The sequence below is a fragment of the Notolepis coatsorum genome, assembly GCF_963971535.1.
Source record: "Notolepis coatsorum genome assembly, chromosome: 4".
In the NCBI taxonomy this organism is placed as follows: Eukaryota; Metazoa; Chordata; class Actinopteri; order Aulopiformes; family Paralepididae; genus Notolepis; species Notolepis coatsorum.
Window position 1 is genome coordinate 55,932,174 of NC_140168.1, and position 14,853 is coordinate 55,947,026.

Sequence of the window (14,853 nt, forward strand, 5' to 3'; positions counted from 1 at the left end):
ATCCCCTTAACAATTGTATGTATTGAGCTGTACTGTACTGTACCCATTCTGCAATCTGTTAATAAAGTTTTCAATCAATCAATCAATCAAACTGGATGCTGCACCAAGACACACCTCCACACATGACTAAATTATATCAATGTTTATTTTGTACTGTAACGCTGATTATAATTTAAAAATACATTCACTTCTCTTTCCATGGAGAGGATATCTTTCTGCACCTGTAGACGACTTATGGAGCGTACATGCCCCACACAGTTGAATGCAATAGGAAATAAACACAACATTAACAACACAATTAATTCCACATTCAAGCAGTGCAGAAGCCTTAATCCGGACCACTGCATTTCACGGTTAGCCCATATGAAGATCTGTCTCTTGATGGTCCATTCATTTAATCACTTTCAGATCCAATGTCCTGCAGTCAAGCCAGATACTCTCAATGTCTGTCCTCTACTGTAGTTGTTCCACTACTGTCATTGTCCCAGTAATGTTGCCAACTGGTCCTCAATGGTCCTCAGCTCCTGTTCCAAGGCCAAGATCTGAAGAGAGGCAAAAAACAGAGATGAAGCCAGCATAACTAACTGCTTTCCACAACTGGCTACAGGACACACAGACATAAACAAACCGTCTGCATATTGCTTAAATGCTCCCATAAAATGATTGTAGCATTACTACAGTAAACCAGACAACCAGCCATGTACTGGTAGAATATGTTGTACCAAAGATACTATAATAAGAAAAGATAACACATTCAAAGCAGCACCAGTGGGGTGAAAATGGAACCATTCCTATCTCCTAAGTGGGCAGGACATTTACACAGGTGTCATCAGGTCAGAGACCTAGATCTACAGGTCAGGAAAACTTTTATTTAGTGTCAAAATGTTCAGAACACATTTGACTTGTAAAATAAGGTCCAATATATATTTCGATTACTATGGTAAAGAGGGGGGGGGGGGTGGTCACCCGCCAATGCCACGCCTTGTGTAGCTCACATGACCAATTACAGGAAGTGAGAAGAACTTGGTTAGTTTACATCTGAAATGTCTCTGGTTGTACTATATATCTTGCATAGCAGACAATGAAAGCAAAAATAGCTAATTCCAGTTTTGGGAGTCATTGTGCCACACAGCTCACTGTGTTGTCGTAGTCACCGTGTGGGATTGTAGCAAGTATGTGAGAGTGTTTATCACATCCTTTTTTCTTTTTTTTAGTAATCACGCAAGAAAATTACTAAATCCAAATTTAACACTGCCATTTGAAAGGAGATTTGGCCCTATCCATAGATGTATGATTTGGCCATAATAAGGTAATTTCATTCAAATTGCATGTGTCCGGATGGCAGAATTCAGTACTGTATCTACAAATCCTTCTGTTTAATCATCTTCCCTTTATTCATTTGCTTAGATTTGTACACTTGATCTCAAGAAGGTGCAGAATGAGCTCAGTGAGCGAAATTCCTCCGATCTCAATGTTAGCATGGTGTTATTCACCGTCAAAGATGCAAAGAAAAATGATCATTTATATTCTCCTTTGTTTCATCACAATTTACTCAAGCATAGTAACATACACAATATTTCTGACACTGGGAATACATTTCCTGAGGTCCATAGATGTTCCTAGATACCAAGAACATGCTAATTGACCTTGTAGAAGTGGAGCAATCTTCCATTTACTTGGGCATGTACTCTTAGGTGGGTTTTCAGAAAATAGGGCTAGAGCTTAACAGGTTAAGTCTGTAGGGTTTATGATGTTTTATGCAAATCAAATGGACAATAAAGTCATCTGAATCTGAATGTTCCCAATGCTAGCTCTCCCAGTCCCTGCTACAGTAGCTTACCTTCTTCCCTGTGTCTTGCCTCACTCTCTCTGGAACTTTTTCAAGGTAGTGTGGCACCCTGGTTCGAGAGAGTGACTCGGAGAGCTTGGAGAGGAGCTTCTCTTTGCGCCGGGAGAGCTGGAGCCTCTGTTTCTCTACATTTGTCCTGCCCTGAAAAAGTCAATAAAAGATCATGTAAAAATAAATAAATAAATAAATAAATCAAATGTAATCTTCTCAGGGTTCACATCCATAGGAAAGAACCACACACTCCTCAAATAATGTGTATGATGGACTGACTTAATTCAGTGATACTGTATATCTTTATTCCATTGGTTTTCACACTACTACAATAGTCTAGTATCTTAGTACTTTTGATCATGTCTATTTTATTATCAATTCTATTTTATTCTATTATTTGTATTTTTTTGCACAATCAAGGTGGGCATGGCCACCTTCATTTCACTACATGTCTCGTGTATGTATGTGACGAATAAATCTCTTGAATCTTGAATCACAATAAAAGGTTTGTCACGCAGGTTAGTTTCGAAGGTTCATACTATCCCTGCATGAGGAGTGTGTACAATCCAATCGATGGGGCTGGAGAGAAGCTTGTTACCTGAACATCAAGGTGGAGCTGACACGAGTGGTCCACCACGCCGACTAAGCTGCCTTGAGGAGGAGGGGGAGCGGAGGGGAGGGAGCCTTCAGTCCCCTCTGGGCAGTGGAGGTGGAGGTTGGAGATGCGCCCCAAGGTGTGCACAGCTGAGCCAAAGCGAAAGAGGGTCTGTGCTTGGCCGGGTGAACACACTACCCACACTGAGGCCCACAGAGGGGGGGGGGGGGGGGGGGGGGGGATAGAGAACGGACACATTATGTATCTTAGGGGTGACTGATACCACCTTTTCCATAGCCAATACCAATTCAGAGTCCTAAACTTTCAGTATCAGCCGATACCGAATACCGATCCAATCCATCCAAAAATCCAAAATGTAATCGAAATGTCTCTATTAGAGAGATCTACTTCTATGTGCCATAAATGCAGCAAATCAAGTCACTTTGCCTTGATTTCTGACATGTTACACATGGCTCATGGTATCGGTTTTAGTATTGGGGAAATTCTCAGATCCCGATGCACTATCTTCGCCTGGTTTCGGAACCATATACATAAACAGACAGTAAAGTGATACTAGCCCTGGAGACATTAAAAGCACCCATTTCCTCCAGGTCAGTAAATAGCGGTAGATGTGTCCCAGCTTGCTAGTGCATTTATCTGGACAGCAGAAAATGTCGTACAATCTTTGCTCATATTTCTTAAAACTCACAACATGCAATCACACACCAAGCACACCGATGATATTATTATATATTTATAGTCCGATTATTACGGTTATAGTCCGGTAAGAAAGAAAATAGAAAACCCACCACAACTTTGTAAAAATCCACTTTTATAGCTCCTACCTCTAGTTAAAAAGTTTATTTCTGTGTTGTTCTTCTTGTGTTCTATTTTTATTTGATAAAGCTGCTGTGGGGAATTAGATGGCTAGCACATTTGATGAACATTCATCAGAAGAGGATTATTGCGGAAGCGAGTGTTTTAATTATAGATGGATAAAACTAGATTTGTAAAACATTTTGTTTGTCATTCTTACCAGTGAGTCTATATATAATAATACTCCAACAATCAGATAGGCGTGCTTGGTGTGTGCTTGCATGTTGTGAGTTTGAGCAAATGTGAGCAAACTGGTAAGTACACATTTTCCTGCAGCCCAGAATATGTGCTGCAAACTGAGAAACTGTTGCAACTAGTCAGACAAGTGACTTACTGTCAGGCCTTTCTTTGGTCATGCCACACTGGGCCCGCAGGGATCTGGCCACCCGCACCACATCCTGGACCAGAGAGAACTCTGCTTCCTCTTCAGGGAAGTGCCAGTGTGCCTGGCAGGATGGAGAGGTTGCAAAAGCCAGGTCAAACAAAGCAAAACACATGAGAAAGAAGGATAAGAGAGAAAAGAATGTAACCTCTCTTCAGTTTATAATAATAATGAACATCCCTGGACCCAGGTTCCTGATAAAGATGACCAGCAACATACTATAGATATTTCTGTTAGCTCTCATGTGAAAAAGTTGGTCTATAACCCTTAGTTTGCAAATGTATATATTTTTTTCAGGGTAACTAAGTATACATCACAATCACTAGATCAGATTATTTAAGTTAGAGGCAGGAAATGCTTGGCAGGTCAGAGGTCCGTATACCACATATCGTCTTTATTAGATTCACAACAGCATCTGTCAAGCTTCCGGTTTTTCTTTTTTGTTACTTTTTAATAAATGTTTTACAGTTTGAACTTATTATTACCTTTATTTAGCCAGATTAAACATTAAGAACAGGTTTCTTATTTAAACGTCGATCTGGTCCAAGAGGCCCGAACAGGAATAACATAAAAAAAATATTATATATTAACTGATTCCCCACCAACAACGAGTTTACTCGTTATTGGGAGCCGACGCTTGAACGCCAACAACGAGTATACTCGTTATTTGATCGTTTTACCTTTTTTCGATATTTGTATTCATTATTCATCCAGGGACCTTGGTGTTACCATAGGGAATGAGTCTGAGATCGCCAAAGTGCAATACCGGCCGCATCCAGCTAGACGGCGGTATCAAGCACCCTTTGAAACCTTGTATCTTGGCCTGTGCAACGGTCAAATGTCACCGGGCTCACTTTTCTTTGTCGGGCCAGTCTAGCGGTTCTCCCGCTTGCATTGAAGCGCGTCAAATATCCCAGATCCATATGTTGTGGTGGGTTATGTCGTGGATCAAATGGACATCGGATGTACCAGATGGCGATTAAACAATTGGAATATTATTTTTGGAATACTCCCGATCACAGGTAAGGACTATCTGACGTAAATTTTAGCTTGATCATGCAATGCTTTTATACCGATCGGGCTGATAAGTGTTTTTAGTGTTCAATACGAATGCCGTTACTGGCAATCAAATAATCAGAAACGACCTCCCCCCTTTCATGCATTCATGATGTAACATAATACCTATGATATAGATTTGATTTGGGAATAATAGCGTGTACAGGTAAGAAATGGCAACGTTTATAGTAGAATTGACGTATAAGGCAATATAAGGTTACTCAGCCCTTCGGGAATTACCCCAGACCACGCTATAACCATACTTTTTTTTTTTTTTACTTCATTTTTTAGCGTTTATCGCTTTTCTGGTCAAGCATGACCGACAGATGCAGGGTGAAACGGGAGGGAGAACAGGGGAAGACATTCGGCAAATGACGGCGGGTCCGGGAATCGAACTCGGAGTCAACCAGATCCGTGACGCAGCACGGTATTCCCCGACGCTTTCGCGTCGAGGTACATGGTGAGCTACTGGAGCTCCCCCGCTATAACCATACTTATATTCACCACGGTATAACACGGGAACGTATGGGCGGTATGGATGAAGAAATGTATTCTTTTTCACATATTGAACGATAAATAGGTGATGTCAAATGGGCCATAGTATTGTATCCATAGCTATAATATAAAATATAGTTATAGCTCTACAAACAAGGTGACGCACTCCTATCTTTTAAAGCGTGGCAGTGCTAGAACGGGGACCGACTAATAGCTGGCGGTCAATGAGTTAATAATAAAATAAAAACAACAAATCAGAGAATCATACACATAAACAAATAAACACATGCACAGCCTATGTACAAAATAAACAGGGGAGGAGTAGGGGTGAAAGTATGTGTGCGTGCATGTGTATGTGTATGCAAACAGATGCGTGTGTCTTGGTGCGAGTATGAAGATGAATGAGTGCTTGTATGTTGTGTGTGAGAGGGTGTATGCAAGTGTGAAACTGGGGTATCAGCAAGAGCAGGAGGGATCTACTAAGAGCGTGTCGAGTATATTCTTGAAGGCAGTCAGTGAAGTAAGAGCTGTAAGTTTAAGGGTGTCTTGAATAGCGTTCCAGTCATAAGCTGCTGCAAAGTGAAAGGAGTTTCGGCCGAAGGTGGTCTTGGAGCTTGGGATGTTTAGTTTGATGAGCTCGCTTGATCTTGTGCCATAAGTGCTATGAGAAAGGTAGAGCAGGGAGGAAAGATAAGGTACAGTACAGAGACAGCCCTGGTCAGGGTAACCAACGATCTACTGATGGCGGCGGATGCTGGAACCCCATCCATTCTGGTCCTTCTCGACCTATCGGCAGCCTTCGACACGGTGGATCATCTCATTCTACTGGACTGTCTCCACTCCAATGTCGGACTCCGCGACCTAGCCCTTGGCTTATTCCAGTCCCTCTTGGCTGGTCGGACTGAGTGTGTCTCCCTCGGAGGCGCAACATCCTCCAACCACCCTGTCACCTGCGGTGTCCCCCAGGGATCCGTCCTCGGCCCCCTGCTGTTCACCCTGTACATGCTCCCCCTCGGCCGCATCATCGGCCGGCACGGTGTGTCGTTCCACTGCTACGCTGACGACACCCAGTTATATATCCGGATCACACCATCATCACCTTCATCACCCCCCACACTGACCGCTTGCCTGGAGGAGACTAAGGCGTGGATGAACCACAGGTTTCTCCAGGTCAACAGTTCCAAAACACAAGCCATGCTGATCGGTACCCCACACCAGGTCCGGTCAACCACCATCACCACCATCTCCTTCTCCGGTCAGGACATTCCCCTTTCCACCCTTGTCACCAACTTGGGCGTGAAAATGGACCCCCACCTCACATATGATACACACATCAAACACCTCTGCAAGACCTCTTTCTTTCACCTCCGAAACATCACTAAACTCCGCCCCTCACTCACCCTGGCAGATTCCGAGAAACTCGTCCACGCTTTTGTTTCCTCCAGGCTGGACTATTGCAATGCAAAAGCATTAAAAAACTGCAAACCATCCAGAATGTCGCTGCTAGGATCCTGATGAGGGTGCGCAAATATGATCACATCACCCCCACCCTCAGATCCCTTCACTGGCTCCCCGTGGAACACAGAATTGAGTACAAGGTGTCCCTCCTCACTCACCAGTGCGTACACGGTGGTGCCCCTGCCTATCTCAAGGAACTCTTCACCCCCCAGTCCTCCTCACGTTCCCTCCGCTCCGGCACAGCCTACCTCTTCAAAGCCCCCAGGACTAAGCTGCACTCCATGGGCGATCGCGCCTTCTGCTCTGCCGCACCCAGACTTTGGAATGCTCTCCCCATCCACCTGAGAGCACCACAATCCGTCGAGGTTTTTAAAAGGGGCCTAAAACATTTCTTTTTAACAAGGCTTTTGCCTGAATTTTCTTTTACTTTTATCTTTACTTCTATTCATTTTACTATTCTTTTTATTTTATTTTACTCTTAGGTTCTTCCATTTCACTGGTTGTTAGTCTTTTAATTGTTTTTATTAATTTTAAATTGTTTTATTCATTTAACTTTTGTCTATATCTCCTGTAGCACTCTGAGATTCTCACGAATGTAGAGCGCGGTACAAATTGAATCCATTATTATTATTATTATAAGGTGGGGTCTTGCCCAGGATTGTCTTGTAAATGGAGTGAAACCAATGTTGGAGTCGGCAGGTGTGGAGGGAGGGCCAGTCAACCAGTTTGTAAAGGTCACAGTGATGTGTACTTAAAGCTGCAGTAGGCAACTTCGAAGAAATTAGCAAGAGTGAGGTTACCTGTCCAGCAGAAATATAGCAATCACTGCATCCCTTTTCAAGCCCATGCATGCACAGCAAAGGTTTTCCACAGACTGGCAGAGGCACCAGCACCTTTAAGCTGAATTAAAGAAATTCATAATTCCCAGCTGCTGATAGGCAGGTAGTTTTACACATTGTGTATGTGTTCTTTTTGATGAGGAACGCAATGGTGGTCTTAGTTTTCCAATGCAACCCCCGGGAACACCATGCCAAAAACATCTGATTGGTTATCGATGCATGGATCTGATTGGCCAATCAGATGTTTTTGGCATGGTGTTCCCGGGGGTTGCATTGGAAAACTAAGACCATCATTGCATTCCTCATCAAAAAGCATGTCCAAATGTGCAAAATCTTTAATTCAGCTTAAAGCCGCTGGTGCCTCTGGGAGTTGCCTACTGCAGCTTTAAAAATCAACCACATCTCATTGTCGTATTTGGAATCAGACACACCAACCCTTTTTTCCGTAGGAGAAGTTTTAACTTGGGACTTGAAAACCTCCTCACCAGCTCAGAGGACCGTGGGTAAGGCTGCAAACACAAGCTGCCCGCAGGGTCGTCGGTCTTGGCGCCGACCGGGTACAGTCTTTGCCACAGCTCCTCGGTGAGGAAGGGCATGACGGGGGAGAGGAGGGCAAGAGAGATGGACACGCAGTGATAGAGAACACTCCTGGCCACCTGCTGCTCCCTGTCCATGTGCTCCGTGCTGATCTGGCCCACTGCCCCGCAATCCTGCTGGCTCAGCACAGGCTTAATACACTCCTACAACACAAACAGATGTATATACGGAGAGAGAGAGAGAGAGAGAGAGAGAGAGAGAGAGAGAGAGAGAGAGAGAGAGAGAGAGAGAGAGAGAGCATGGCAGAGAGGGATGAAGAGAAAGAGAGAGAGAGGACACATACAAAACAGAAACGGAGAGAGAAATAGAAATAGTGAAGTCATAGTATTCCATGAAAGCATCATCGTAGACATCTTGGCAGGTAAACAACAGATGACTGTAATCAAATAACAGGCGATTATGATTAAATGAGGACCGTGACCATTGAGCTGCGTTTAGCACATTGAGTCATATTGGTGGTAAATGCAAGACACGTCATGAGAACACTATGAACTAGTGGATCGTTTACTTAGTGGTTAGTTAGTAAGCGCTTTTGGGTTTTTTCTTTTCCGGAGACGACGTTGTCCATTCAAGGGCTGTGGTCTGCAGTTGATTCTCACCAGATAGACGTCACAGAGACTGTTCACCCAGAAGGACCTCAGGGCGGACGTGACGGCGTGGAGCTCGTAGGCCTCGAAGCCCTGCTCACACTGTAGAACAGTGCTGTAGAGTCTGGAGCACACCCAGCGGTCCATGCTGCTCAGAGGACCCGTCTGGAAACAAAACGTTCATACAGATGTATTGTAAAAATATTTTCCTATGATATTCAGATGGTTCTTTGACCTGAGAATAGTCAAAAGAAACAGATGAAAACAGAAATGCATGGTTTGGTTCTCTGGTAATACTCTCTGGCACACAAACATTTAGCAAAATGTAGCCACCGCTAATGCTAAATTAATGAGTCACGGAGGCCAACGGACTTCTTCAAATTTAAAAGGTTGGGACAAAACCATCCTCATTTACCTTAAAATATACATTTTCTGAAACCATTATGGTCATTTTCTGAAACCATTATGGTCTTTTGCTTCAACACATGACTTGCTTTAGCCCTGATGACTCTCGTAGCATTAGCAATTAATTTAGTTGACGTCTGTGTAGTGATTAAGACCAGAGAACAAAACCGGGGCATGTGTCGCTGAAACATGCCAGAAGATTCCAGGGGTAAGCAAACCTCCGGTAAGCTTTCAACATTACCCAATTTTTCTAATCTTTTCATAACAACTAGTTACATAAGGCGCACTGCGACCATTATGCTGGAAACGAAAATAGAGGAAGGGTGTTTGGTGACCATGCCTAGTGTCTTATAGGCTACGCCTCCATAGGGGCGGGACCCGGCAGGTGATGGGCGTATTTGTTTTTCGTTAGTAGAGTACAATAGGTACATGAGATGAGGTATATCTCGATAGGCTTAAGAGCGGGACACGATGGCCAAGTACGATAATATAACCATGTGTAGTGATTAAGACCAGAGAACAAAACCATGCATTCCTGTTTCTGCTGGATGTTTTTAGTTTTAGGCCAAAATAACTATCTGAGAAAAAACATAATTTTTCTTCTTCTTCTTCTTCTTCTTTATCCTCAGGCCAGAGAGTTCCTCGGTTGTTCCATCTGTTATTACCTCTGCCAGAGTCTCCAGGTTGGCTCCGTCCCCCAGCGCTCCCAGAGTGAACCTCACGGTCTGCCACATCTTATTACAGAAGTGCCTACAGCTGAGCACCTGGGACACAGACAGACTGATGTCCTCTCCTAACGAAGAGAGACACGGACAGAGCAATCAGTGGCCTGACACTAAGACAGATGACGGTGGAAAGATATAGCAGGGAAAGTAATTAAGTCTGTACTATGCTGTTTTGAGGTATCTGTACTTTTGAGTATTTCTAATTTCGGGAACCATACACATTACGCCTCTTCATATAAAAAAGGCAGAATCCTACGTATTTTCTTTTTTTTTTACTACACTACACTTATCTGAACCATGCAGCCAGTTGCTCGTTGCTTTGAAGAAAAAAGCTTTGCATATGGATCATGAAAATGATCCGCTGTCGAATTTCGGACTGGGTGGGTGGGTTGGGGATGTTGGGTGGGCTGGGGGTGTTGGGTGGGCTGGGTTTGCTGGGCTGGGTGGGTTGGGTGGGCTGGGGGTGTTGGGTGGGTTGGGTGGGCTGGGTGCAGGACTCTGTCAAATCGCCCCGATACTTTAGAGAAAGTGCACGGGGCTGACGGCAGAGACTCACCCTGCGCCTTGTAAGAGCAGAGGGCAAAGCGCAGCGCGTCTGTGCCACACTCCGGTATCCCCTTGGGGAAGTCTTTCCTCTGTCGGGTGAAGAACGGAGAAACACAAGAGAAGAGAGCAGAGAGAGGGGGGGGGGGGAGAGAGATGAGATGAGAGGGGATGTAATGAGAGAACTCGATCAGGCAGAACAGAGCACACCGACGGGGAGGGAGGGGATGTTAGTGGGCAGCTGTGCTGACCTGCGCTTCCATGGCAACCGCGCTCTCTCTGGGGTCAAGGTTTCCTTCCTTCACTTTCTCCTGAAGCCTCTGGGAAGAGAGAAGAGAAAAACCATAAGAACTTGGTCCGCAATCTGGCCTTTTCCTTTTTTCTGAATAATCAGAATGGACATGGGGGACTCCGTTTACCAAGTGCTATTGTCAGCTTCTATTATAAAGTTCACCGCAGTGTGGCGTTGTCTCTGTTATTTTGCCAGAATGAGCTTTATCCATTCCCCCAACAGCATCCCGAAGGATTAAGTGGCCCGGCTGCCTTTACGAGATAAAGTAATGAGCCACTCATAAAAGTAATGTCTGCAGGGTGTGGGGATGGGAAGGAAGTAATTAAGTATTTTGACTCGGGGTACTTGTATGTAGTATTTCCATTTTATGGAAGCTTGTACTTGTAGTTGTACTGACACTATATTTCAAAGGAAATAAAACGTCAACGTCCGAAAACGAAGGAGCTCATCGTGGACTACAGGAAGTCCCAGGGGGGAGAGCACGCCCCCATTCACATCGGCGGGTGAGCGGTGGAGAGAGAATCTCATCACACCGGCATCATTGTCAAGACAGCAGCTCTTGTTCCTCCGTAGGCTGAGGAGATTCGGCATGGACTCCAGGATACTCTGCCACTTTTACCGTGCACTATAGAGAGTATCCTGCCTGGTATGGCAACTGCTCAGCCATCGACCGCAAGGCTCTGCAAAGGATGGTGAAGTCAGCACAACACATCACCAGGACTGAGCTGCCAGCCATGGAGGACCTCGGAGGTGCAGAAGGAAAACCTGTAACATTATCAGAGACCACCATCACCCCAGTCACAAACTGTTCACTCTGCTACCGTCTGGCAAACTGTACCGGAGCATCCACACAAGAACCAACAGGTTCAGGGACAGCTTTTTTCCCACAAGACACAAGAATCCTGAACAAGGACAAGAGCAGGAGATAGTCCTATAAAAAATGTCATTACCTGCAATGCCCCTGTATTTGACAAATAAAGAACTTGAACTTGAAATATCCAATTTCTTTTATACATCACTGATTCTTGAGAGTCGGGACAAAACACTTTTTAATATTATATTTTGAGAATGCACACTATATTTATTAGAGTTGTATATTCATCTAGAGAAAGGTCTGAGCTATTTAACCATGTAAAGGTGCGGGCTCTACATAGAAAAACATTTTCAACAAATTCACATGTTTCCCTTTGAAACTTGATTTGTGTTAACTCCATCAGACACACAAAAACGTATATAATTCTAATTATTCCAGTCCAACAAGAATCTAAAGTTCTGAAGTATGTTGTAATAGTGTTTAGTTACTCTGGTATGCAATCAAATATAACATATAAACCTCAGGTGTAATTTCACACTATTCTGAAAACCCAGATTTAGAAATATTTGCATTTTCAAACTTTTTTTTAATTTTGATATGATAAAAAAAGATCATTAAGTAAATAAGACAAGAGGATGAAGATCTGATGCTCCTTAAACAACATGAAGGAGGGCGGCAGAGTGGCGCAGTGGGCAAGGCGCTCGCCACTAACGCAGGATATGCTGGTATCGAGCCCAGCTCTCTGCGTTGCTACCGGCTTGGCCGGCCGTCGTACTAACACAATTGGGCAGTGTTAGAGGGCGGGAAAGCCGGTGGGTGGGGATTGGACGTTGTGGACAGCGACTCCTACAGGTCGGTTGGTGCACCTGTACAGCAGAATCAGGAAGTATCGGGGGCAGCGTGAGCCTCCCACGCGTTACTCCTTGCCACTGAGAGATTGCGCTATTCAGGTGAAAAGATGCGACAGCTGCCTCCTCGTGTACCGGAGGGGACACGTAATGCAAGGCTTGGTCCTCACTGCAGCCGACCAGTGGGAGGCGTAGTCTAGCAGCGTTCGAGACAGGGGAGGGGAGAATTGGAAATACGAAATTGGGATGGGAGAAAAATAGAAATTGGGAGAAAAAGTGGATAAAAAATTAAATAAAACATAAACTGAAGAAGGAATTTGTATTTTCCTCAAAATGAACAAAAACAAACATCTGATGGTGTCGACAAAGATCTGACGGTGTTGACGAGAAACTGACAAAATTGTATATGCATCTCTGATAAATGAACAGTGAGTGAACACATGCATTTTTTAAACAGATGGAAGTGACAATGATAACTCCTTGTCTTGTACTGAACATTTTGTTAACTCAATTGTAATAACAACAAACTTTACATACACCATTTCCAACTATTACAAAATGCACTGTTTCCAACAACAAAAACAGTAATGGAGACCAGGACCCTTTCTCCTTGTCCCTGTTTTCATCTACCTCTTCTACACCACTTCCTGATCTCCACTTTCTCACCCACTTCTCCTCTTCTTTTCCTTCTGCATTTCCGATTAGTTTCACTATGATGTCTTGAACTGGGCAGAAACAGAACCTTTTCTGTTGGACCATGGGGATGCAGAAATTCCACTTTCACATCTTGTTGATCAGTATCCACATCGATGATCTTGGCTAGCCACCAGTGGTCATCATATTAGGGCGGGCCATACTTTTGTGCAAACATGAATTTTAAAGAAATCTTAACATGAGGGGTGTCTAAAATATGTGTTTCTTGTGGGGAATTCAAATATAGGATAATTTTTCGGATATGATAACTCTAACCTACATCATTTTGGATTTCAAAATGATTTTACCATTTTTCACCCCTTCGCAGGGGGAATTATTCAGGCCAGGAAATATAGTGCCAAATATAGCCCAAGTCAGGACACTTTTTAAGCAGGGGGTCTGGGGGTCCCCCACCAGGAATTTTTGTTACAAAGACTTAATTCCCTGCATGCTGGTGCCGGACTAAAAATATTTACCCTTTAACACTATGATCGCCGCGGACGAGTTTTCACGTCATTCCGAGCCATGCTCATTCTGCCGAAGACGCCGTAACTCGTCTTTGATGTCAATATTTCTAAAATCTGTCATCGAAATCATATTTCCTTTCCGGAGCCCTGAGACACAGTGCAAAGCTCCACTCAACTCTCTAGCGGTTCAAGAGCGCCATCTGGTGGCCGATCGGCAGATCGCCAGCCGGAAATTAACCTTTGAACCGGTAGTGCTCATCCATATGTGGTCCGGGTACTTGCTATCGTTAGAGAGACTCCGTATTGACACAGTGAACATCGATCGGTGCAAATTACTCAAAAAAACAACATGATTTGGACGTATACAACCTGGAAATGGATCGGGCATTTCTCCATCCCATAATAGAAAAAATTCTGTTCCACGCTCATCTGCCAGTGGCGCGAGGAAGCCACGGTAAGATTCAGCGTTATTTTCTAACGTCTTCGATACTAACTGATCTGATGAACATATGACCCACTCTGGATGAATCATCTAACGCTGCCCACGGAATTATAAACGATCCCCCGCCCATCCGGTCATCATCAGATGATGCGTAGAAACTTCTCGAACCACGTCCAGTTGAAACTTTTTATCTCGCACAGATTCCTACCAAACTGTATTTGATCATCAATATAATGCATTTAGGGCTATATATCACGTTCTGAAGAAAGCTGCAGAAAACGATAAAAACATACTTATACTTTAGACCATATTTTAGTATGAATATGTGAATGAAAAAGTTTAACGTTGCTACACCCTGAACAATACATATAGGACATTGAATGGGCCATAATAATGGCAATTTAGCAATAGAATTTAAAAAGTTATAGCCCTGCAAAGAAGGGGAACTTCTCCATAGACAAATAGAGCTGGCGAGGGATGGTAAATTATGAATTTAACCCATGGCGATTAAAGTGTTAAATGCCATTGTTTGTGATGGCATCACAAATTATTGTTAAAAAAACACAAAAATTTAAATATTTTCAATATATCAAATGCAAAGTGGATTTTTCTGGGGGGGATTATTACAGGCTAATAATTGTTATAATCATCATGTGTCAATGGTTAGCAACAACACTGATTTTGATGGATTTTTACTTGTTTTTGTAATGTCAGACTTAACAACTCTTATCAGAAAAGTGAGAGTATTTCATTTTTAATCTGACATTACAAGAAAAATGAAAAATAAAAATGGTTATGATCAGGACTGAAGTTGAATAAAAGATTTATGGAAAAATAAAAGTGACAGGGGACGATGATGATGCATGGTAACGTTAGCTAGCTAGCATGTTTATTTTGAT

At 43.5% G+C, this 14,853-nt stretch overlaps 1 protein-coding gene across 4 annotated transcripts in view; it reads right to left on the reverse strand.

Annotated features, from left to right (window-relative positions):
* Nucleotides 1–147: 147 nt before the first annotated feature.
* Nucleotides 148–14,853, reverse strand: part of vars2 (valyl-tRNA synthetase 2, mitochondrial) — a 58,109-nt gene continuing 43,403 nt past the window's right edge. For all 4 annotated transcript variants that reach the window (XM_084312635.1, XM_084312634.1, XM_084312633.1 and 1 more), the window contains 9 exons: nucleotides 10,650–10,718; nucleotides 10,412–10,490; nucleotides 9,796–9,923; nucleotides 8,738–8,890; nucleotides 8,027–8,281; nucleotides 3,646–3,757; nucleotides 2,439–2,638; nucleotides 1,841–1,990; nucleotides 148–542 (listed from right to left, as the gene is read on the reverse strand). In XM_084312635.1, coding sequence (XP_084168761.1) covers nucleotides 477–542; nucleotides 1,841–1,990; nucleotides 2,439–2,638; nucleotides 3,646–3,757; nucleotides 8,027–8,281; nucleotides 8,738–8,890; nucleotides 9,796–9,923; nucleotides 10,412–10,490; nucleotides 10,650–10,718 — 1,212 coding nt within the window. In that variant the 3' untranslated portion in view covers nucleotides 148–476. The remainder of the gene's footprint in view (nucleotides 543–1,840; nucleotides 1,991–2,438; nucleotides 2,639–3,645; nucleotides 3,758–8,026; nucleotides 8,282–8,737; nucleotides 8,891–9,795; nucleotides 9,924–10,411; nucleotides 10,491–10,649; nucleotides 10,719–14,853) is intronic.